Source organism: Diadema antillarum, unplaced genomic scaffold (assembly GCF_040938485.1).
Source record: "Diadema antillarum isolate AM-2024a unplaced genomic scaffold, OU_Dant_1.0 scf00000004, whole genome shotgun sequence".
In the NCBI taxonomy this organism is placed as follows: domain Eukaryota; kingdom Metazoa; phylum Echinodermata; class Echinoidea; order Diadematoida; family Diadematidae; genus Diadema; species Diadema antillarum.
This window is the reverse complement of record NW_027270893.1, coordinates 2,163,459-2,190,307: the sequence shown is the minus strand read 5'-3', so window position 1 is coordinate 2,190,307 and position 26,849 is coordinate 2,163,459. Positions and strand designations below refer to the sequence as shown.

The 26,849-nt window shown below is 39.3% G+C and overlaps 1 protein-coding gene across 1 annotated transcript; it reads left to right on the top strand.

Annotated features, from left to right (window-relative positions):
- Positions 1-2,327: 2,327 nt before the first annotated feature.
- LOC139711306 (sushi domain-containing protein 2-like) lies at positions 2,328-24,207 on the top strand (the record flags this gene model as incomplete). Its single annotated transcript, XM_071623242.1, has 21 exons — positions 2,328-2,465; positions 3,972-4,061; positions 4,751-4,887; positions 5,344-5,440; positions 6,134-6,271; positions 6,875-7,040; positions 8,092-8,355; positions 9,435-9,572; positions 10,537-10,696; positions 11,595-11,742; positions 12,201-12,364; positions 13,472-13,737; positions 14,658-14,810; positions 15,272-15,427; positions 16,454-16,599; positions 17,437-17,563; positions 18,524-18,787; positions 19,201-19,401; positions 20,264-20,446; positions 20,884-21,028; positions 22,231-24,207. Coding segments are annotated over 21 exons (3,579 nt in total), but the record flags the coding sequence as incomplete, so codon positions are not given.
- Between the last annotated feature and the right edge of the window lie 2,642 nt (positions 24,208-26,849).

The window sequence follows — 26,849 nt, the reverse complement described above, 5'->3', positions numbered from 1 at the left end:
CTGATTTGATTGTCCATCCATTGCTCTGCCAGGACAGCCCCTTTCAACAGAAGTTAGTTTCCTTATAGGTCCTGATGGGATAAAATGATAAGCCCATAATAAGGAAATTTTTAAATGGGTATAAAAATAACAAGATATGCAAAACATAAAAAGGGATAAAAAAAAAGACATTCTATACTAAGATTATGTGAGTTTTTATTAAAGTTAGAGGACAAGGTAGAATGAAAATACTCAATTTCTATTCATTTAAAGATATTTTAGGTTTGTATCCACCTGGAGGGAATCTAGCTTTACTTCCTCCGACAGTTTTGACTGAAGGATGTTTTATGGAAACAATATGAATGAGAGAAATTACACTTATCTTAAGATCTGATGTGATTTATTCCTTAATATTCATTCATTTCCACAATTCTACTAAGGCCTCACAAAATATAATACTATTAGTGACTTGTACATAGGAGTAAAGGATTTAACAAAAAAGTAATTTCATTCTTGGTAGTAAAGGTGTTTTTTTTTTTCTGAAGCTGATATCCTTCTTTAAAAGATTAGTTATAATTTTCTTTCATATGTTTGTATGTAATCATGTCGGCCAGTGTGTATGTCATTCTAATATCGTCGTCATTGTATTGGTATTTGAAGAAATTCCAACATTTCGATCAACTAATGAAATCCCTGTAAATGTATCCTAACTTTTTAAGAGTTCAAAATTGTTTCATATATTCAATCATTTGCATGATTAACGTTCGTATTCCTTGTGACATGCAATCACTTGCACTTATGAAAGATAATGATACGGACATTATATATTATTGTAAATGATAAATATTACCATATCAATGACAACTATAATCAAAAGAAGAACCAGGAGGGATAGTGGGGAAAGAAATATGACAGATGAGGAGTGTATGTTGTTTGTCATGTGTCAAAAGTTAATGTTAACACATTAATCTACCCTTTTCTTATTGAAAACACTCAGAGTATGGGCAAGATCATTCAAAGTATGGGCAAGATCCAAAGAGACTATGGGGGGGGGGGGAGCTGGAATGGGAATTGCATAAAAGCTGCTGCCCGCTAAATAAAATGGACTCGTTTTACATTGGACAGGAGTGTCAAAATCGGGCGTGGGCCAACAATGATTTTGCCAACGACTAGTAGTGTATCTCATAAGGGCTGGAAATGGAGTCATAATCATGCTGTCATCTCTACAGCTAATCTGCATATTCATTACATTACATGAGTGTGACTGATAGTTCTGCCTCTTAAAAAAAAAACAAAAAAAAACCTGCACACCCAATGATGTAGCATTGCGCTTGACTTAGCTGAAATTGTTATTTTCTACTCTACGCTGAGAAGTAAATGATAAAAGCTATTGATGATAACTAAATATTGTTTTGAATGAATAATCATACTTATAAAGATATATCAAAATCTAGTTCAGTGCATGATGACACCCGTAATCTAAATTTAATGTTATGGTAGTTTATGGTCTCTTTAAGCATAATCACATTCTTTAAAAAGTGAAATCAATCCAGGCCATTCGTGATTCCCCCCCCCTACACACACACTTGTACCTTTCCCCTCTTTCTGTAAGTTTGTTTGTTTGTTTGTTTTATTCTATTTGATCACAGGATAGATCCTTAAGACTGGTTTTTTAATCGTTTTTTCAAGAGGAAAAGGTTGTCATGTCATCAAGCATCATTACACCTAAGTTTATTGTGATATTCTATTTTAGATTTTAAAGTTTATTGTGACAGCTCCTGCAAACTGGAGCATGTCATCGAAGAGATAATGCAAAACATTACTGTATTTTGTATTTTGCATGTTTGTTTCAGGAAATCTTATTTTACCAATTTTTATCTTATTGTTGTATTCTTGTTTGTACATTGTATTCTTTAAAAATGATGCAGAAATAATTTGAAATTGAACATTGAAATCCGAACACTGCTAATCCATTTATTTCGGTCACTACTTATGACTCCTTTCAGTGCTTCTAACATTCTACCGCTACACCATTATCATTTAATTGACAATTTTGATTTCTCTTTTGATTGATTTCTATTTCTTAATAATCATCAATGTTCCTATCATTTTATCAGTAATTTTCTTATCATAATCAATTTTGTTCATTTTGTCATCTTTGTATTATTGTTGATTTCATTATCATTATCAATATCACAATAATACTACTAATAATGATTATGATAATATTATGATTACATATATAACTATGCCAATTACTATAATAGCAACTATAGTATTATGATTATTATTTTAATTGTTATTATTATTACTATTATTATCATCCATATTATTACTAATATTAATATCATAATTCCTTAGATTTCTACCCTTTTGGTGAGGGTAATCGTGATGACTACATCCAGCGAGGTAACGACGTCTCCTCCCCAGCCGTTGAGCTGAGGTGGGGAATGCCATTCTACAACGTCAAGTATTGGAGACTATTCGTGAGTATTAATGACTGGAAGTTTTCCAATCCACTTTTCAATGGCTGAATAAATCTTATTCTATTTGACTCGTTTGTTAAACATATCTGTTGTTAATTTGGAAAAGCTGAAAGAGACAAGAAATAGATAAGATGTGTATACTGAAAATATCGTCCATGTCCTGAAAACGATCATGTCATTCTAAACTTAAAAAGATGAAGTTTGCATGCAACAGTCACATTACAAGGTGTAAGCCCTACGGCGACACGATATTTGCTCCTGCGACAGACGTTTCGGTCCTATCTTCTGAAAGGACTTAGGGTTAGGGTTAGGATTGTGATAGGGTTTTAGGTTTAGTTTTATGCGAGAATTAGGATGTGAATTGGGGTTAGGGTTATGTTTGTGGGTAGAATTTGTGTTCGCCTTAGCGGTCGGATATGAAATTTTGTGGGAGCAATTGTTGCAGATGCAAATGTCATGGAACCTTGTCCTATTGTACACGTAAGAAACGCTGATATGCCCAACTTGCAGCGCCATGTTCCAAAGGGCGAATGAATCACTTAGTGTGTGCTCTCCGTAAAATCAATCCGATGATATTCATCGCTTACAAGAGTCCAATGGTGCCCGCGTGACTGTATGTTCTATATCATCTGTCGGTGGACTCTAGACTGAGCCTGCAGGGCGAGATGGAATTCTTCTTTAAGAAAAAAAAAAGAATTACTGATTACAGGCTCTCTATTTTTGTAATAATCATCAAAGAAAATTATATGAAAGAAAAATGTCGTATCTTATAATCTTTGTTTTTTTTTCACAGAAGTCTCTTCTTTCCATTTTATTTATTTTAGCTTCTAATTTGGTGTTTAGCAAATTCATCAGTTAATTAATTGATTAGAAATGATTATTCTATTAATTCATTCATCTGGTTTATCTATTGAGGTGAAGTTTACAAAGTTCTAGTTGCAGAACCGTATAATCTTTTTCTTATTCTGATAGAGGAATCCTAGTAGAGATGTCCGCCGGTCATTCTTTTACTATTGATTGTTTTGTCTGGTCAAAAAAAAAATAGCAAAAAGGAGATAGAAAGATTGTTTCAGTGCGAGGAGGAATGTACGTTATCAGGCCTACAAAGATTACGATTACTTCGTCAATATTTCGTCATTAAAATAATTGATGCGCATGACAATGGATATGTGAGAATTGGACATGCTGGATATGCGAGTTTATTTTGAAACTGTTTAAACCCATGAGTGCAGCGAGTGGGTTTTAGACTGTTTCCAAATTTAAACGAGAGCACCCAGTTCTCATTGGTCCAAGAAATAAGCCTGTGCATCATTTGTTTTATAAAATGGGCCCTTAAGTTAATGAAACCTTGAACACTTGAACACTTGCAATGCTCCACATGAGCCATGTGTCAGTCCTCATTGTGGATCAGTAAAAATTAATGCATGATAACTGACCAATCAGATCGCCGCTCTGACGCTTTGACATTCGTTTTTGCTTCGTCCTCTTATTCTATTTGTTGACCAGGTAAATGACAACGGCGTAATATCGTTCAACAACCCATACACGAAGTACGAAGGACCGCAACCTGTATTTCCTATCCCAGAAGATGTGGAGGTAACGGCAACATGCGAAGCGGTTCTTTAAGTGTTAAAAATACTTTGTGTAAATGTATTGATAATAGCGTATCATAATCATAGTGTAGTATTACCCATACGAGGTAGCTTTGCGAGGCAATTGCAGTTGGTATTTTGCAGGGTCGTGGAGGTCAGCGGGCGATATTAGTGCGTATCACGACCATCCGGGTCTCGCCTTTCACTTTGCAACGCCATTGTTGAACTGATTCCAACCTCATCTGTTCCTTAAGAGAGTACTATTGCTGCACTCAATGCTGGCACCTATTTCTAAACCAAGCTATTTACAAAAGATTCTGACATCACCACTTCGTTACTCTTAGGTATTTGTAAATGTGTGCGAATCTGTTTCATCGATGTGTGTGTGTGTGTGTGTGTGTGTCCTTTAACTGAGAACTCGGCGTCAAAACTGCTAAAAAAGTAAACGGAAATGGTATGTGAATATGGGATATTTTCAATCAATATATTACTACAAAAGTATTCTGGTCTCATTGCACGTTATGTTTTACTTTGCTTTATCTAATAATGGACTTGCTGAAAAATATTTGGAAGTGACGCTCAACCAGTCTGACCGGTGATAATTTGTTTGAGCCGTCCTAGCAAGCTTATATAATTCACCCATAGAAAAAGGTAAACATGGTTGCATTGAATCGATGTCCCCTCGTTTTCCAGGATCCGAACAATCCGCTGGAACGGATCCTAATCGCACCGTACTGGGCCAACGTCGATATGACAGAGAGAGGGTACGTCTATTATCGGCAGACGACGGAAGAACATCTCCTCGAGCGGGCGGCGGGAGAAATTCACAAGTATGTATCTCTTTCAAGAACTTCCAAAAAACCGAAAAAAGCGGCAAAATCGAAATCACATTGGAAATGCATGCATTATAATAGTGCAGGAGACTTTATCAACATGAAATCAAGTGTTACCGATTGTTTAGAATACTACGGCTAAAACAGTAATTTGACAAAATGCAGAAATGAGGAGTTTAGTAAACTGTGGTTTTGATATAGATAGCTTACCGAAATCAAGCCAAGAACATTATGTAATGTGACGAGGACACACAAGGTCACTCTAGCGTTGGAGCAGGTACCCATTTCTACACCTTGGTCGAGAAGGACGTAGTAAATAAAAAATCTTGTCCACGACGAAGGCACTTGACAGGATTCAAACTTTGGTGGTCCGACTGAAAGACTATGACCCACTTAAGGTTTCTTTGAAATCATGGCATGCTTTTCCACTCTCTTTTTGTATCTATTGCCTAGGGGATTCGTCGAATTCCGAGATTTCATGCCAAAAGTACTCGTCATCGCCACGTGGCTTGAGGTGGGATTCTACGGTGACACTGGCGGGAGAGATCCGGTGAGTTCTCCCGGCTTTTCCCCATTTGCTTTGACGGAGATGTGCCACATACGGCGTGCAGCATTAACAAAGACACAAACAAATCATTTCGTGGTAGCGCAAGTCGGTAGCGAGAAATGCTTGCCAGAAATTCTTCCCAATGCATGTAGTTCTGTGGTTTCGACAGTCCTGCATGTTCATGATTGTATGGACAAGCAAAGTGAAAAATGCTATAGCTACTCTTATTCATCGTGGTAAGAAAAATGGCGACAATGGTGATAGTGACAACGATGGTGAATTCTTACACACTATGATAAAATTATTACCCAAGAATGAAAACTAACGGCATTTCGGCACCGGGGCCTGTATAGCCCCTGTTGTGATACAGTTCTACTTTCCTAAAAGGTTCCACCAACAAGGCTCTCCAGTATTGCTAGTTTCCATTTTCCTTCTTTCGATCTGTGTGGAAAAAAGGTTTTATTGGCAATATATTTTTTTTTTTTGTGCCATCGATGTTCCCAACGGGGGAAAATCGAACCCATGATCTTATGTATAACCCTATGAGTTCTTTCAGTGCCGATTGACACGGAAAACTTCAAAGCGTTGTGCACACTATTCAAAGTCCCTGGAACAGAAAGGGATGCCGAGATTCTTGTTTTCTATCCGACAGTACCTCCACATGTCGAATGTCACTTTTGTCTTTGCTGCTAACAGAAAAACAGCTTCCAGTGCGTCATAGCAACCGACGAGTTCGAGACTTTCGTCATTTTCATCTACGACCTGTTGGAGTGGACCACTGGTACTGAGAGTAACGGACAGGCCGACACTGGTGTCGGAGGAACTCCGGCCCAGGTAAGGGGCAGACCGAAGAGAAAGTACCAGCGCAGAGAGTCCGGGAAGCTTATGAAGCCCTTTGCTGATAGGTTCTAAATTTTCTGGACAAATAACCCTGCATTGACTCTCTCAAGTAAATCTGTCGATGGTCCTGCAGAAGATGGTCAACTAAGTGACTCGTTTGCATAGAGTCGATTAGTGGAACATAGAAGTCCCTTTGACACCAATCCTGGACCCTAAAAAGAAATGTGTTTTTGGTTATTAAATGATTACTTAACTACCCTCTTAGACCCATTACGATATAGCAACATATTAAGAATGTATTAATAATATATGCATATTATATATAATAATATGAGATATGTCCTTTTGGTTGTACGTCAAAAACAACAGCAAAAAAAAAGTGTGAGAAGCCATGCGTACAGTTTACAGCGAAACGTCTGAAGCCATGGTATCCTAGCTATATTTTGATTAGTACTTGTGGTTACTGCCAACACACTGTTTCATTAAAACATCTAACACTTTAAGCTTTGAAGTAAGATTAAACACTTAAGACTTTCTAGTATTAATCTCTTAGGCTCAGCGATACTGATAGAATCGTTGATCCTTCAAAATATACAGGTAGGCTTCAACGCCGGAGATGGCTCGAAGGCGAAGACAAACAGCTACTCGCGTGATGGCAGCAAACTGGGCCAGCTCGTCACCGAGTCCAACATCGAGATAACAGGTGTCTGGCTCTACCACGTCAGCTCGGTGAGCATCGACGAGGGCGGCTGCACGACGGCAGGTAAGACTATGCTGTCGACTACGGCTACGACATTTTGTCGCCATATTTTTAACAGGAATGGGATGGGTGTATGTCCTCCTCAGAGTTACCCTTAGCCACATTGACATGAAACCAATCAAACCCGTTTTCTATTATCAGTAACTGTCGTAAATGTCGGAATTTCGGAATTTGGGTATTTGTACCAAGTTCATCGTGTCACTGCCAGCAGCGAGGGATAGCCTGGTGGGTAGTGTCGCTGCCCGGAAAGCAGTAGATGACAGGTTCGAGTTCCGTGCTTCTATTTTTCCCGACATGTTTGTTCAATTTATAGATCAGCAGTTGCGATCTTACAAATTGCGTTTGCCATGTTTGTAGAGAGAGACAAATTGACGAAAACTCACACCTGAACCTTCACCCCTCTGCTTAATAATCTCTTTCTTACATAATCAGTAACTAATTGCTCGTTTCGGTAGACATACTTTAATCAAGGTGCCACTGCACCGAGAAATCTACCTTGACAAAAACCAACTTCAAGGTACAATTTCTAAAGCGGATGTGGAAAAGAAATGTTCACTATAAAGGAATGAAAACAACAAACACGTACAAACTGTGCTTCATCAGGCCTACCGCCTTTCCCGCCGTACATAATAGGCTTCATCGTATTGCCACCGTCGGGCTGTGGCGGCGTAGAGACTCTCATGGGCTCAGAGCTAAGTTTTCTTGTGACGTCACCCGCAAAGATTTACTTACACCTTCCAAAGTGCCATTGACGTGCGTCACAGATCCATAATTTTAGATCATTATCTGAACTGAACTGAATTACATGTACACATGCAGCTGATTTTGGTAAATACAGTTTTGTATGTAAATCGTCAAAAAGATCTGTGCAACCTCATTTGTCAGATTCTTTTCAGTTTTTCTTTTTCTTTTCACTTCGCCTCCAAACTTTGAAATAAACAGCTTAGTTGGTAAGAGCACCAGTCTACAGCCGTTCAGTGATCTCAGGTTCGAGTCCCTGCAGGTAGAATCATATTTCCTTTGCTCGTTTTCTTTCATTAATAAATATAAACAGGTCAGGTGAAAACCTTCCCTCGCTTCGACTCCATGCTCGGCCACCAGTACCTATTCATCCAGGGACCTTGCTTCAAGTTCGAGGAGGAGATCTGGCTCCGGTTCGGCCCCGAGGAGAACCCTATCACGATCACCAACTGCACCTACATGAGTGCGCAGCAGGCGTGGTGCGTTGTCCCCACCTTCTACCAGGTCGGCCGTGTCGAGACGTACGTGTCAAACGACGGGGCAATCACGTTCCCTCACACGGGCACCTTCGACGTAGGTGAGTGATGGGAGACCAATCCGCTGGTGTTAAAGGGATGGTATACGTTTGGTTGAAATGGTGGATTCAGGTTTTAACTTTTGTAAAGAAAATCAGAAACCACCTAGTATGAAATATGAAAGAGCATACAATTTTAAGAAGAATTCGAAGTTCATTTGACAAAAGTCGAATTGAAATAGCTGAAATATTAAAAAAAAAATGATATCAAGTTTTTGTAATAAATTATTGATTCAATGTTTTAATAGGACCTCTTTTTTGGGGATATCTCAGCCATTTCAAAACCAATTTTCATCAAATAAATTTTGAATTCCTTTTAGAAATATATGCCCTTTCATATTTCAGAGGGGTTTCTTGTTATCTAAAAAAAGTTGGAAACTTGAAGCCCCATATCCACAAAAAAACTATACTATCCCTTTAAGAGCAGTCATAGCAAGTGGACATATTCGTCTCAGGACACTGGCCCTGATTGGACACTTGTCCGAAAAGGACACTGCTGACCGGTATAATCTGATTGACGTCCAAATCTGAACTAGTCCATCACACGAAGCCTTTTTAAACGAAGAAAAGTAAAATGTTTGCTCAGTAACTTGACCTTTCCAGAAAGTAACATTATAGCATCGATGATGACAATGATAATGATGACGGTGATTACTAATATCATCTCTATGTGTGTCATTATCAAATGGTTATGTTTATTATGACACTGTACGATCTTTAGCATCACTGCTACTATCACCGATTTGATTTTAAGTAAATGATCATAAATCACAGATCAAGAACAGAACGACTGCTCTCACGAAGAAACTTAATTTCAAACTATGCAGGAGGAACATTTAATTCGCGGGAAAAACGATAGTGCAATGCATGTGCTCTTTCTTCAGCATAGGCTGGAGTTAAGCAGTCTTTTATTTCGTATGTAGGCCTATGCACTGCACTCGCATTATTGTTCGCAATGTTTGTTTTTTTAACGTCATACTAAAACAGCATAGATTTCGTATGTACTATGAAATCGTGCTCGAATCTTAAAACCTATCTTTTAACAATTTTTTCGTCTGTTCTCTTCCATCTGGGCAACGAAGTCGACATTGGCGACGTGCCGCCGACGATCAAGCGAATCAGTCCCGACAGTGAGTCGTGGCTATTCGCCGACCGTCCCGTAGCCATCGAGTGGGATCCGAGCCTGATCAACTATACCATGATTAACATCGATATATTGAGTGAGTTACTCGCCGTTTATCAATTTCAATTTCATTTGTATTTAATGTCATACTTGTCATATATATCAATATTACATTTACAATTACAATATTTCAGAGATTTCAAGAGCCATTTCTTTCTTAGCACGAGATATGACAGAAACGTAATTTTTACTTTTGACTTGATATGATTTGACTTTTCTATTTTTCGAAAAGTAAATACACCGTTACAAAAAGTCATCAAAAAGTAATGAAAAAAAAAAACCATGATAACGACGAGTACAGTAAACGAAAATTGTATTGATACACGAATAATTGAAAAAAAATCATCATTAATTATTCAACTCATTCAATTCAATTCTGCTTTATTTCCATCAAACAAGAAAATGATACGAGGTATACAGTTTTCACCTTCATATTGTTAAGCACTTTGATAGAAATACAAGTCATAAAGCATGTAAAGTGTCAAACGAAAATCAATTATGTGGAATAACTTTATAACGAAAAATCCACTACTTTGAAATTGTGTGATGACGAAAAGCAAAAAAAAAAAAAAAAAAAAAAAGACGAAGAAATAGCGATGGAAAGGGTGATCTACTGAAAAACGGAGCTTGTAAGAAACTACGACGTGGGTTATTTGAAAAAAAAAACAACCAAACAAACTAAGATATATTCATAGCATTTGCAGCCATGTTGTTACAGCTGTACTTGTAAACCAATGAGTCATCTTATGTTTTACTTCAGTATAGCGCTGATGAAAGTCTAAAAACAAAACAAAACAACGAAAGCTCGGCATAAAGCAAGATGAATTCTAAGCCTACACCTTGTACGTCCTTTGAACACTTCATCTTCTCGCACTGTATAATTATATGTTTTGTTTGTGTGTGTATATGTTCATATTATACATGGCTTATGATTTTTTTGTTTACTTATTAGCATATCATGTGCAAAATTCTATTTCTTTCTCTTTCTCTGTGCCTTGCAGCGTACACGGAGTCGGACGGGTCGCCTAGCTGGGAGGAGACGGAGGACATTGAATTCAACGTGCCGAACACGGGACGCTACGAGTGGATCCCCCGCGCCTACGGGAAAATCACCGAGGAGAATGCTGTCGGTGTCATCCGAATAACAAGGCGGTGGAAAAGGTAATAATGCACACGCTGTAATTCACAGGTTCATAAGAAAAGACACATTTTAAAAAGTTCTCTCACAAACTTACACAATCTTACGTACAATGTATGCACAGAATAATTTACCAACATACTTGTATACATTTACATATGATTGCCACTGTCACCATCATTTTTCATAATGATAGTATAACAGAACATATTATTTTAAGCCGGTACATTCGACGAAAATGCTTCATTTGCCCAGCCAATATACTACCTTTATTATTGTATTACTGTGATATCATCAGCTATGGATACTGTTATCTGATTGTAAATTGATTTATCGGATGTATTTCTTGCTTTAATATTACAATTCGTGACAGTTCATTTGTTTTAAACCTGTCATTAGTTTTGCATGAAACTTTGGACCTGAAGTCATGTAGTACATATGTTTCATACACATTGTCTTAAACTAGAATTAAGTCGTGAATAGATCGACAAATGGATAGATAGATAGATAGATAGATAGATAGATAGATAGATGCATAGATAGATGCATAGATAGATAGATAGATAGATAGATAGATAGAGTGAGAGAGATAGATAGATAGATAGAGGGAGAGAGAGAATGTCAAATTACATGTGAAGAATTTGTTCGCAAAAAGTCCATATTTGCCAAATGGAGATATTTGCGATTAAAGTTCACGAAAAATAAAGAGAAAAACAAGAAATGTTTTGCTTCTTTTGACCATAACTTCAAAGATGTACCTTTATATGTAGTGACCAATATATCGATTAAAAGGTATTATTTTGTTATTAATAACAGAGACCGTTCTTCAAAATCTTCAAAAACGGACTTATCGGTTTTTGCGAACAAATTCTTCATGCGTAGGAGCTCCTTTCACCCTTAACCACCCCCTCCCCCTCACAGAGATCAGGTGGCGCTTTGGAGTGACGTGCATTACATGGGCTACATGATGAACGATAAGTATCAAAGGGCGCCCGCTGTCTACTCAAACCAGAGATGTGAGGATTGGTACGAGGAGCAAATAGCTGCACCGGTCTGGAACTACGACCAGGTGAGTTCCAGTCTCGCAATGAGCCAGCCGATGGGCTGGCCAGAAAATACAGCACAAACTGGACGGGAGGTACATCGCCCGCCTGTAGAATCAAGGCTAAGGGAGGGGGGGGGGGGGAGAAAAAAGGGATGGGGAAAATAGTAAATAGTCATTTAAACACTGTTAAGGAATTACCAAAGCAGCTGTTAAGAGAATTAATCAGAAACTTAAAGTTTCAAATAATCCCCTCTGAATGGAAAACGCCACGAAATTAAACAACAACAACAACAGTAACAACAACGCATGGGCTGTTGCTCCGAACTGTTAGAGCATGTGTTTTGTTTTGTTTTGTGTTTTTTTCTCGTGAACCAGAACGTGGTGTTATTTCTTTGATGCCTTGGGGCGTCTCTTGATCTTCGAAAAAGCAATAATTGTTTATACATTGCCTAAGAGTGTATGTCCATGTGATGACCAAACAGGACTTGAATCCGTGTCCCTGCGACTTGAGCCAAGCGATGGCGGACCGAGCTCGCTTCCGACCCCTGGACAAGTGCGACATGACGATGGCCGGGGAGGACGACGACGAGGATTATTGCTACTTGCGCGAGGGCATCAAGCACTGCGTCATCGACATCATCAACAGGTACGACACCGGCCAGAATGGTGCCCGACGTTAGCAGGGGAGGGGGGGGGGGGTGATGGAAGTTACAGAGTAACAAAGTGTGATGTCATATCCATTCGTTACCATAGAGACTGGTTGTAAACAACCTCACCTATCCAGTGTTTATGCGCGTCCCTGTTTCCAACCCAAGCTACAACAAACGTCACTGACAAAACACTTAAGTACTCTGTAGGCTTTTATGGAATCACTTTCGCTCTCTTTCCCCACTCTTTCCCTCTCTCTTTCTCTCTCTCACTCTCTCATTCTCTGACATCTCAATCACCCCTTGATAATATTACCCCTCTTCCGTCCCTTATGATCCGTAAGTAAATCACTGACCGTACTTTCATCGAAAGCAGCAATGTCCCGTACATGTGCGGTAAGGGGAGGGAGGGAGGGAGGGGTGGAAGGAGAGGGGAGAGGGCAGGGTTTACTGGTAGAAGAGTCGCATAATAATACTTCCCTTACTTTTTAATAGAGGTTTTCAATGCTCTCTGAAGATGCTGTAGTAGATACTGCTAGAGGTTATGACTGCAAACTGACTGCGGCCCTGCAGAAATAAACTCGGGAGTATATTCAAGAACTACCTCAATTGAAGTCGATAAATAATTATAATTATTTTGTCAGGGTGGAAAGAAAGGAACGTATTGGCGGGAGAAAACAGAGAGCGTTAGATGAGGAACAATCTTCATCCAGGTTCAAATCCTACTCGTTCCTTTAATTCGACATGTTTTTTGAAAAACGTAGATTAGCCGTTAAGGATCTTACACACAAGAAAAATAGGTTCAACTTTGCACCTTTTAAAGTTGACAGACCAACGTCACACTGGGAGCAACTATACGGGTGCAACTTTGCACCTTTCAGACCAGACAGGTGCAAAGTTGCATCCTTGAAGGAGCTCCCATTGTGACACGGGTCTGAAAGGATCAAAGATGCTCCCATAAAGGTGCTCTCAGTGTTACATTTGCAAGGTGCAAAGCTGGACCAATATTTCTTACGGTATATAAATACATTTGTATATAGAGTGACACAAGTAATTAGAAAAGAAACGAATCAGCCATAGTACAATGTTTATCATGTTTATTTTAGTCCGCAGAGAGCCGATTCCGTCTGTTGCTATGACTACGAGGAGAACTTGGTCTACTCCGGCGACAGCTACTACGGCAGCTTCTCGCATCGCACCACCACCAACGGCGTGCCGCCGTACAACAGCCCCGGGACGGTCCCGCAGATGTCGACCTGGCTGAACGACATCATCCCTTACTATACCTGCTGCATCTTTGGTGATCTGTGTGAATACTACCAGCAGTACCGGCCCACCAGAGACTGCCGCTGGTACGAGGTTCCGCGCATGGGTGAGTCTCACCGATCACTGACTTGCCAATGTAGGACCAAGGAGGTACAAGATCTTGATTTCCAGCGGGATATAATTAGTCAAATAGCTGTCAGCATGGTCAGTTTTTATAGGCAAGAACAAAACAATTCCACAAGTTTATTTGTGCCTTTGATGATCGAGGCTTGATTCCGCCCTCTTGCTGAACAATCTGAAGATTCATTTTGAACGATAACGTAATGTCAGCTATATTTTGCTTGATTATTTATCAACAATTGGAATGAAATTCACCTAATGATAAATCATATAAAACGAAAGTAAATCGTGGCCAGAAATACGTGCACAAATTTATATCTGAGCTGCATGTTGTAAACCTATTTCGAAGTGTATACTCTCACTGGAAAGCCGATTTTTTTTTTTTTTTTTTTTACTTTTCCGATAGATCACTTCCGACAAATGAAACTGGTATCCTATGATCTTCATGTATTGTTCTTTATCAATAATTCATATGTCATTTTAGTCTGAAGGCATGTAAAGTCGAGTAAATTTTATATTTTTGTTATCGATCTATCCGCACACCCTCGTGTCTTTATGACAGTGCAATGTGTTTACCGCTCATAAGAAGGAACGGCAAATGTAATAACCATTTGTCTTCCTTAGAGAGTGACCAGTCAATATTGTAATGATCCATGAATCAATTGTCTTCCTATCCGTGTAACATCTCCAGATTGGCACATATACTTCAAATATTTTTGAGTGGCGGTATCCAATATGGTGTCAAAGGGAATAAGACTGTTCAGACTAAATTTAATCTCTTAAACCTTCTTGGTTAGACTCAGTGCGCCGTATTAATACTTCAATAATGCTATCATCAATCTGCATTAACATCTATCCTTTTTGTTTTCTCTTGTTAAAACTGTGATCAATTATTCAATCCTGCAGCTGTCATATTCGGAGACCCTCACATCGTCACTTTTGACGGTGTGGAGTACACGTTCAATGGCAAGGGCGAGTATATTCTCATGCAGTCCACCAACGATGCCCAGAACCGCTTCGTGATGCAGGGCCGAACCGAACAGATGCCGAACTGGGAAGGTATGTTTTGTTAGTGTTGCTATGGCGTTATTTTGAGAGTGTGTGTGTGTTTTTCTTTTTGTGTGTGTCTCTTTGTGTGTGTTTGTGTGAATCTGCTGCTGTTTTTTTCTGCCTTTAAGCATCTAGCGCACTTTTAGTTTCTTAAAATGGCTTTTCTTTTGTTTAACGTTAATGATGCAAGTAATAATTTTCATGCATTTTATCTACACTTGATGATATTGCTGCACTATTGGAACTGACTATAAACCATTCGATCACAGATTCGACATCACAATACTATCATTATGTGGATTCAATCGTTTATTACTATTTATACTGCCTGAGAGAAATACAATTGTCTGAGTACAATTAAATAGACTGAATGGAATACTAAAAGAAAGGAACAAAGAATAAAAGGAAGCTATCTAGGAAGCAAAAACTAACATAAACACTTGCCCCATCCCATTGTTTTCGGTCAACAGGAGACATTGTCCGAGCCACCAGACTGACGTCCATTGTCATGAAGGAGGAAGACAGGAACAACATTGAGATCCAGCATAGTTCAAAGACCGTCCTACAGGTGGTCTACCAGCAGGAATACTTGAAGATCGATACTCAGACCAGGCTCCAGTACGATGGTAAGGACAAGTATCCTTGCATCACATCTATCAATCAATCAATCAATCGATCGATCAATCTATCTATATATCTATCTATCTATCTATCTATCTATCTATCTATCAATCAGTGAATAGACCAAGTCAGTTAATCAATCAACCATACAATCAAGCAATCACCCAATCAATCAATCAATTAATCAATCAATCAATCAATCCATCAATCCATCAAATCAACCAGTCAATCAAGTAATCAATCAATCAATCAATCAATCAATCAGTCAAACAATCAATCAGTCAATCAATCAATCAATCAATCAATCAATCAACCAATCAATCAATTAATCAATCAGTCAATTCAATCATTTAGTCAATCAATCAATTAGTCAGGCAATAGTGTGCTTGAACACATTGCTTGTCTGTGATGACCTACCTGGACTTGAGGGTGTGCTTGAATACCCATCTTTCGTGACCTTAGGCATCTAATCAGTTTCGACCCGATTAATTCCGTTTTAAGGGTAAATCTTAATTTCAAAGTACAACGATCCTCCTATACCCGCAAAGAAAGCCTATTTTAGAGAAGAGCAGAATAATCTAGTTCATCAGAGGGGCTTCTTGATTTATCCTGCTGTATTGCCAGGACTTTTATGGGAAAGAGAACACTCACATCAGATATACTTAACTTACACGAGTTTGCATGTAAAGTATAGGAAAGAAAAAGTATACGAAGTTTGATGAGCACCTTTATTTTTCTGCTCTCTCTCTCTCTCTCTCTCTCTCTCTCTCTCCTCCTCTCTCTACATATATGTTTCTCTCTCTCTTTCCCTCATTCTCTCCCGTTATTCATCTCTCATTCTCTCCCTCCATTAAATTATTCAATTCGATTCAATTCAATATAAGTTTATTCACAATATGTAAAGACAAGAACATGCCGCTCAAAAGCTGAAATTGATCATTTTTACAAAACACGTCTGACATTTTTAAAAAGTACATACGATGAAATTAGCGTAATTTAACTTATCTCTCTTCCTCCTTGCCCACAACCAGGCTTCTACCTCAGCTTCCCTAAGAAGTACGAGGGTGGTAACGTCACCCAGGTGGTGGTCACCTTCCAGGACTCCGAGATCGGCGTCGTGATCAACGGCACCGCCGAAGGCATGTTCGTACAGGTCATCATCCCGGATGAATTCAAGGTGAGGGAGATCCCTGACTGGAAATCTCTTCAACCCCCAACCCCCTTCTGGTTCCTCTCCCCCCTCATCCCTCGTCCCGCTCGTAACTTGCTCTCCCGCCCCATCCGCCCACCCACCTCCTAATCCAGTCTCATAAGATCCTGCCATTGCGTCCCTTTGCCTCCTACTACACAGTGGATTAGAATCCCGACTCCTAACAACGCCTAATCGGAGGACCCGAGTTCGAATCCAGCCACTTTTAAATTTTCAAACAATATGTCCATTATATGAAAGAAATATATTATTCAGAGGAGTGAAAGTTCAGGTGTGCGTTTTTTTCAGTTTGTCTCCCTCCACAAATTAAATCTGTCAAGATCGCAACTGCTGATCTGTGGAGGGAGACAAACTGAAGAAAATTACTCCTGAACCTTCACCCCTCTGAATAATATCTTTCTTTCATTTATCCCATGCCTTGTCCACCTTGGACTACGTAGCATAACAATGTCGGAATTTCGGAGCTTGGGTATTTGTTCCATGTTCATCATGTCACTGCCGGCAACCAGGCCTGAGACAGCCTGGTGATAGTGTCGCTGCCCGGAAGGCAGTAGATGACAGGTTCGAGTCCAACTGGGTCCTTTTTTTCGACATGCTTGTTAACATGTTTGTTCATCAATGTTTACAGCCATGTGGTATTGTAAAGAACATTTGGACCTCGCTTTAACCTAACAACCATTATCATTCAATTTTAAGTTATAACTTCAAAATGGATGCATTGCCTTATTCAAGGCGTTCTTATGTTTTTTTTCTACATCTGTTCTCCTCTGCATTTTATTCCGATTTCTGATCCCGTTCCCATAGAATGCCGTTGAGGGTCTGTTGGGAAATTGGAATGACTTCCCCGACGATGATCTGACTTCTGTTGGTGGTACTAGAGTAAGTCCCAACGCTAGTACAGAGGAGATCTACAACAACTTCGGAAAGTCGTGTAAGTGGCACACCTGTCCGGGACTTCTTGAAATTGAATTTGGATTTCGATGTTCAGTTGTAATTCGATCTTTCCTCTAAAAGTTTGTTCTCCAAGTACAACATCCAAAAATGTCGAAGTATACCAACTAATATGTGACGATATACACACACCTTGATTATATGCCATTTTACGAGAGTGTGTTCTCTCACATATGACAGAAAGATTATACAGTCCGACCTTTCCTATCCGGACATGTCGGGACCGGCGCTTATCCGGATAAGGGATTTGGCCGAATATGGCAGAATCGATGTTTAACACACGCCGAGAATCGCATCCGGATAATAGAGAGATCCGGATAAAGATAGACCGGAAGGAGAGGTCGGACTGTATTAGGACAGGGACGTAAAATAGAACAAACACAGAGAGAAGGCGACGAATATTAAATCATATCCTCCTAGTTTGCCAAGTGTCAGACTTTCTCTTATTCAAAATGAGGTCGTGCGAAGATTTTTTGTTTTGCCTTCGGAATGATGAGTTTTGAGGAATAAGAGATAATGCTTTATTCGACAGTACTAGTAATAGCTACAGTACTCTCTTTTTTTTTTGTTCGGTAATTAGCGCCAGTAGTAGTATTTCTCACTGATAGTATTTCATGTAAAACTCAACGGATAAATTGGGATGCGATGATGTAAGCACCTTATGTCACTGAAATGAAGAATTGGTTGGATTCCCTCGTGATTGTGTCTGAAGCCGAGAAATTTTCAAATCCTCTACCGTTTCGTTATCAATTGTCCAATTTCTATGACGGTATATAAATCATCTCAGTTTCTGTCTATCTGATTCCAGTCGTCTTGTCAATAAACTGCCAATTAAAATCATTGAAGGATAGATTGCACCTTAAGGTTACACACTTGAAGAAAAGCACTAAAGCGAACATAGTAAAACAAAAATGTGTTGCATATTTTCTCTTCTCTCCAGGGGCCATTAGTAGCTCGGAGAGTCTCTTCCTCTATGAGCAGGGCAAAAATCACGACTACTTCCAGGACGACGACTTCGTGCCCGTCTTTGAGACCCCCGAGGGCAGCCTGCCGCCCTATCTCAGCGCGTCGGACGTCGTGGATGTGTGCGGCGACAACGTCTTCTGCATCTATGACGTCCAGTCCACGGGTCTGATCCAGCTGGGGAAAGCCACCAAGCAAGCGTACGAGGACTATTTACAGGCGCAGAGGGCGCTAAAGGACAGTAAGTCCTTTTGTGAAGCTTACGGGAAACCTCAATGAGTTTTATTTCTTATTTCTTGTAACGAAGAGGTCATCAAAAACTCGACCAATAATAATGGACTCAGTCTGTTTGCTTTCCGTGTCTCGTTCACGCTTCTTCATCTATCATTGAATTGTTTTTGTTTTCTATTATTAATTTCATTGTAGTATATTCAACAGGTGATGAAGTCCTATTATGTGTGTACACTCACAATTCCTTCTAAATTGATACTACTTTTTAAAAGCTCAACACCGTCAAAAGCCAATAAAGAGCTAGGAAGCAATTGAACCCCTCCCTTTTATTGCCTACTTCACATCGTTCTGTATGTAACATGATCTTTTTTTCGCCCTGATTATTTGAATAACACGTATGGATATTTGTCCCCGCTTACCCAGTCATTACATGTCAGTACATCCCGACGCCAATGAACGGCTCGAAGACATTCCTCCGCGAGAAAAACCACAACGTCGGTTCGGAGATCGAGTTCAAGTGCGACGAGGACTTCATCCCCATCGGGCCCGAATACCGCGTGTGTCAGGAGACCGGCCAGTGGAGCGGTGGCGCGCAGGAGGACGAAATCGTGAACGAATGCCTGGGTGAGTTCGATGGTCGCCATTGTCCAAACGAGGTCACATAGGAACATCGTTTTCCACATTTGAAAAGTCATGTAAATCAGTTAGCGTATGTATTATGACATTCATATAACGAGTATTAATCACACTTCAATGCACACCGAGTCGTATCTGATCGCATTGTAGAAGAGCTTGATATTCCGAATCGGATCCGAAGGGAAAAGATAACAAAACACAACAAACATTTTTTTTTTGTAGCATGTAACGTGATTTGACATAATAATTATTATCGTTTGTTCTGTAATTGCATTAGGAGACAAACGCATGAACAGGATTAAAATAAAATCGAACTAAACAAAAAGTAACTAGACAAAGCAATCAGAGAGCGCAGATCTTCATCAAGCAATTCATTTCCACACATTTACGCATGCTAAAAATCACCCCAGCCCCAATATAGAAGACTTTTGATACGTCGTCAGTTTCTAGCTGCGCGGAGCATCACCCGAGCAGAGCATACGCTTTAGAGCGCTTTATAACTTATGTAAACCTCAAAAACGCTCAGCGTGAACACATTGTATTGACCCTACCTGTCAAAAGATAAAAACCTTCAAAAATCCTTCAAAAATCCATAAAAATTCGCGGATCACTACCAAAATTTAATCATATTTTTTTTTTCTATCATTAGTAACTTTTCCCCCAAGTTTCATATAAATCCGTTCTCAACCTTTGGAGTTATTTTGCAAACAGACAATCAAACAAATCAAAGCCGATGAAAACAGAACCTCCTTCATTGGCGGAGGTAATAACTGAACTCAATTTATTTTGAAAACCTTGCGATATACCGCAATGAATCAAACATCTCGCCTTGGTTTTTGCCTTCTCCCAGAGAGTCTTGTATGTGGAGGTCTGAGGACTCCGATCCACGGGTCGATCTCGGCCGTCGACCCGGCCCCAGAGCGGCTCGAGGTCGCCTACGCCTGCGACATCGGCTACGAACGCTTCGGCAACCAGTACCGTCACTGCCGACAGGAGTTCGAGCGATGGAGCGGCTACAAGCCCGGATGTTATCGTAAGTGGTCAAAAGTGAAAGTCTTCTACCCGTTCAAGATCTGTTTTATCAATTTCGTCGCATGCTAAGCCCGTATCTACTGTCTATATTCTATTACATTTTGTGTTGATGCTTCAGGTTGGATAAAGTTCACGTTAATTCTTATGGTAAGAGTAAAATTAACATAAGCACATTATTGAATTAAACTGAATTGAACTGACTTGAATTTCAACTCAGCAAGCCGAAGTGTTTTTCTATTTTGATTTTGCCATTGAGACTAAAGGCAGCTTCACACGACAGCCATTTTATCTACTAAAAAAATGATATTCAGTGATTGGTGAAATTGCTTTTCTCAACAACTCATTGCTAACAAGAGTGCGAACGACGTGGAAATAAATGAAGTCGGATGTGTTTGTAACCATGGCAATCCGGCATGATTGCTCTCCCTCAATGCGCAGAGCAACTCAACCCTCTGGAGTTGGCCATGGCCATCGTAGGGGGCGTCGTCGGAGCCATCTTGATCGTGGCGGCGGCCATTCTCATCTTCGTGTGGGCGGCCAGGAAGGACAACAAAGATCGCCGCATCAAACGTGAGAAGGAGATGTGAGTATTTACCAGTCTTCTTTCCTTTTTTTCTCATTCTCTTCTTTGAAAGGATGTTATGCTGCGTTATTCTCAAAGTTTTCTAGAGTAAAATATCCCGTTTGCGGCAGTTTAAGCATTGTTAAGGGTTTTTCCAACTTGTAAACAAATCAGGCAAATTATTTTCAACCATTTCATATATCATAGACAAGATTATTCATTAACGCAATTGTTTTCATAAAAGAAATTTACCATTGACCAACGCAGTTTTCATGATTTACCAGGGCAAAACCCGGCACAATTTTCGCCGATAAGGGCGATATGCGACGTAGTATTTCTGCTCGCGGCACGATCTGCGTGCTCCGCGATCTTTAGCTGAACGCCTTCACATGTCTCGCGAACATTGCGTAAGCGCCAATTCCCATTGCGAAAGCACGTGAAAATAGCGGGCGCACATGCATTGGCCGCAAACAAGATCGCAATTCTGGCGGTGTTGTTAATGTCTTTCTCGTGTTTTTCTCATTTTTTTTTCGATGGAAACATCCACTTTCCGAAAAAAATGGCGGCCCACATCGGCTCGCGAAAGTTCTATTTTACGTGAGGATATGTTTTCAAAATCCATGAACATCGAGAAAACGACAAAAAAATCAAGTTTCTTGGACCATTGTTTCTTAACTGTTATGTTAAGAAGTACCGAAAATTTCACTTCCGTCAGAGATCGTGCCCATTTTATCGGTTGGTTTTTGTTGATTGCTAGTGTGTTAGTATATGTGTAGTGTGCATGTAACAGTGCAATGCAGTGTTTAGCGGTATATTACCGTGTATGTTGTACCTGCCGCGAACGGCTGCACGGCCGCATACTGACGCAGTTACTCTAGTATAAGAAGTTGAACAAGTTATTCTTTTAACAAGTGCACCATTTTTGTATCAATCTAGAATGTAGGGAGAAACAATGCTCGTACTGAGATCCGAACTTTTCAAATATTTAGTAATGACAATGTCAATGTGCAAATAGACACAAGGGCAAATCAACTGGTTTAAAAATTTTCAAAACTGAAATAGGTATGTTTTTCAAATTGTGTGTGCGTGTTTATTGTACAACATCTAGAAAAAAAAAAACACGTTTTGACGAGTAGTATTTTACGAGGGATCTATGATACAAATTTCAAATCAAATGTTCCATTCAAGGATGATAACAAGATTTATTCATAATCGCCTTGTAGGTTCTCCGACATCGAGATGAAGACATCTCCTCCGCCGACATCGTCGGCACCGGCGTACGGTCGCGAGCCGCCTCCGGCTGAGAAACCCAACGTCCGCTACGGACAGTCGCCTGCGGGAGCGGCCGGGTATGGCCAACCCGCCTACGGACAACCTGCCTATGGGCAACAAGGCTACGGGCATTCGACAACTCCGGAGCCCAGCACGCTTCCGTACCCGGACTCGAGGCTGCCGTACCCCGATGTCCCGTCCGACAGCGAGCGCTCAAACAAGGGCTATGCATCGGAAAGCTGGGCATAATTTTAGCTTTTCTAACCTCCTAATATCCTACGTTATCATTCGCATCCTTGGTTGTCTTTGAGGGAAGCCCAGAAGAATCCGAGAGCAATGAGTCAACACATCGTCTGTTCCACCAGCCATAAATATTTTTCACCAAGGGGCACTGCGATAGACGATAGCGGGTATTGACTCCCACTTCTTTTTGATTCGGAGAAGATTGGTATCCGTTTTAAATCTGTTTCCAGTAGAGAGAGCTTTTGTTTCTTGTAGTGTAAGACCACGAAGGGAAAAATAGAAGAGGATGCACCATTCTGTAGGAGAACAATAAAGCGTAAGAAAAGGGGGTTGGTGGGGGTAAAATTTTTGGGATTACGCATCAGATTGCGTAGTGTAAGCAATGATATCTATGATTTTCGTCATTAAATCTGTGACAAGGTATCCAGAGTAAAAATACAAGAGGAATATGCGCCTTCTTTCATGATTATTCCTGATCGCAAAAGCGGAAGAGTCGTATTTAAGATCTATACGGAGGAACTTATCAGGAAAAATGAGCTTTGTCTTGTGACAAAAATATTTCCTTCATGCTTCCATATTCTTATTCTGTTGGGGTTTTTTTTAACTGTAAAAGAACCCGGCATTAGTAGAAGGAAAGTTCAAGTTCAAGAATACCTCGCTCTCAAAGGAATGTTATCATTGTCATTTTAAATTCTTTATTACATAATGTTTAACTTTGGAGAATAGAGGGAAGACTTTCTTGCCTTATGACGAGTTTATCTTTTCTTTTTCTTTTAAATCTGATTTACCAATATTCACTGCGATTTCTGTTTGATATGATGGAAATGGCTGAGCCATTTTGACTTGTCGAAATGAAATCTCGGCTTGCTCGCATTTGATGAAATCGATACCTTGTACATACGTTTTTCAATTTGATACCGATTCAGTTGCACTCCTTCTTAACATAATATTTCGTGAAAATTAGGCTATATTATGCAGAATATTTGCACGTTGCATTGACGTTGCTCCGATTAAGGTGGTAATTAACTCGTTCTTGCAGTAGTTTTAGACTTTATTGCTTGTGAAATTTAGCGTTGCGCCTCCTTTAATCTGTACATTGCTTTAAAAGACAATGTGCATATTTACATTTAAAGATTTATTTGTAAAAATAGAATAGAAATGCTGTTTTGATTTAGCCTATCTATCCAAAGATCATTAAGGACATTATTCCTTTCTATACTGAATTGATTTATTCTGTGTAACGAGATATGATTTTACTGCTCGATCTGCACATCGTGTACATAGGAATGAAAGCAATTATTCAGAAGTTCTTTCATGTTACATCCTATTTAGAATTCAATGTAGCGTGTGTGAATGTGTGTGTGCTTAGAAACCAAAATGATAGGAATGCTGTATCCTGATTAGATGTACTACAAAAAATTCACCGACCTTTGCCTTTTTGTAAATATTTCTACAGTTCCGCCTTGCTTGGTCAAAAGTGCCAGATCTATATTACCTTGGTCATAAATTGCCATCCAGCTCTATAGATATCGTATTTGATGATGCGAATGTATTCGGTAGCCTTTGTAAGTTTTACTAGAACTAAATATGAACTCAAGACCATCTATGTAATCATAAATCGTGTAGTACTGAGGAGGTGTGAGCGTTGAAATAAAGCTATTCGTGTTTTCTATTCAACAGAAAAACCGGAAACGATTCAGTGTCTTCATTTGTCAGGGCGGTGAGTTGGTTCAGTCGGTAGCTCACGATCCTAAGGGTCCGGGTTCGAACCCGAGTCTGGACTGAGCAATGTTGTGTGTAATCATACCGTCCCTTCTAGCAAGAGGCAAACCACTCTGTCCCTCGGATAGGACATACAATGGAGGTCCCGAGTATGAGAGAGTCACAACTCATGCACGTGAAAGATCCCGCTTCATTCATTCATCGTAAAGAGGAGGGTGAAGTGGTCCCACCTCACATCAAACTGGACCCCATGGAAGACCAGCTTATATAGTGTAGCTGAATATGGCATATCCAGCCATCTTCTCAGATTGAAATAAACAAACAAACAAACAAGACTTGAAGCGACTAACATGGACTAATGGCTCCAATACCGTATGGCTAATTGGTGAGGAACAGAAGACCATACCATTATAAACAAATACAATTTACATGAGTTTGGACTACTGTGGGTGTTTGAAAACACCTGTCGAAATACATCTACAAATATTTTTGACAGAACAATCAACCTTACTTAAGTCCACTTCTCATAAATCGAATTATCGCTTAAGTCGAAGATCTTTTCATGTCCTCTTTATATTCTATTGATTTCAGTCTATCATTAGTCGAATTTTCTCCGAGAAATTCGAAGTTATTTTTTTTTTCAATCTAAACAGATTCGACTTAGGAAAATTTGAGTTGAATTTATTAATTGAATAATCTGCACTGGTCTTACACTAGAGACACAGTGAGCACTTCCAGCTCGTTTATTTCCATATTTCACTTGACATCCCGTTCTACCGAATTATAGTAAACAAACATCCAGGGTTTGATAAGCTGAAAGGCAAACAAAAAATAATAATGATAAACTAAAAATGAATTACAAAAACACACAAAAACAAAACAAGAAACAAGAAAAACAGCGATTTTCTGGTGCTACTTCAATCGGCTGTTATATTTATGTTGCTCCATCTTGCGATTTCATGCATACTTTCGGTATACTTTTTTTACTGATTTTATAATCTTTATGATTATGGAAATACACTCTTGCTGCTGCATGTTTACATGAGAATGTTTCATGAGCAAACCAGGCAAAAGCGTTAGGGTATTAAACGAATCCATGACACAGTGATCTGACGTAACAACAGACAAAAGAGGAGCCATAGACAAAGGGCTGACGATATAGATATTTTTTGTCCTTGTCGTTCTTAAATTCATTTAATAAATATTTCAACTACATTGTGCAAAAAAGCAACATGTCATAGCATGTTCACGTACAAACTTCACACTGATATAAATATCACACATTCTTTAATTCAATAGTCATGTCCCACACAACATTACGGAATTAGTTGTATTGCACATTACAACAATGGTAAATTGTAGTCACAGCTTATCTCTATAAAGACAGAAAAATTGATAAAACTCTATTTCTCTAAAAAAGTTACGTCGACAACGATCATTCTAACGAATGATAGTTTTGCACCTTGATATGACGCAATCTTTGAATGATACGGACCAAGTATGATTCAACGTTATGTCAGGATGACCTTAAATAGGTACATTGCTAGAAATCTCTGGAAATGAGGGGTTTGGTCGCAAAGCGAGCTAACTCCATTCACGTTAATTGAGACATCCCAGATCAAAGCTCCTAAAAAATTGCAAGAAGATATGCGATATTTTGAATCATAATTCAAGAATAGTCCTTCTTAGTTACACGTGAGGTATTAATGAAAAGGTTACATTTTGCTCTATCTGATAATCGACTTACTTTGAAATATCTAAAAATGGCAATTAACCCGTTTTGCCACCAAACTATTCAAATATATATTGCACCATGATTTGATTAAACACACTCAGAGATGAAAAGTTAAAGCAAGAAAGGTTGTAAGACTTCTCACGAACAGTAACGAAGTAAATGCAACAACTTTCTCGTATTAAAACTCCAGACTCACGTCTGACAAACCGTTTGACACACACTCGATGTTCTCCAGATACTTACTTAATCTTCAGAGATTACCCCCCAAAAAATGTGAAATTTGTTTTTAGACATGAGGCCAATTTCGTTGCTGTGATTCTCACAAAACACAACTCACGTTGAAGGCAAATAAGCACACTTTATATACATTATAGCAAATATGTGTTTACTTGAACAAATTCATTTCGTTATCTTCATGTATCTTTCTTTTCAATTTCTCTTTTTATCCCCCCCCCCCTGCCCCCTTTAGGAAGCGTTGGAAATATACGTAATTATCCCTTCATTAACACTTGGCAGCATTTGAGCTCTGAATTGACAACAGTTGACGATTGGTATCAAAACTGAAGAAGTCAGTGATTGATATACCGAGTAATAACAGGATTGCTTTTCAGTAAGACTAAAAACACGTGATGCATTACTTAACGAGGAACGTAGTAATATTCAGAATGATATACGTTTTGACGCATTAACACGTAAGATATACTAACCTGTAAATAATGCGTTGCGCAGATGAATTTAAGACATGGTTAATAATGAATAAAATCAGATGTTTTCTTGGACGACTTTACTGACGATTTAGATTTGCAAGTAATATCATGAGACATGGTAATGATTAACTCTAATGAGTGAGTAAGTAAATATCGCTTTCTA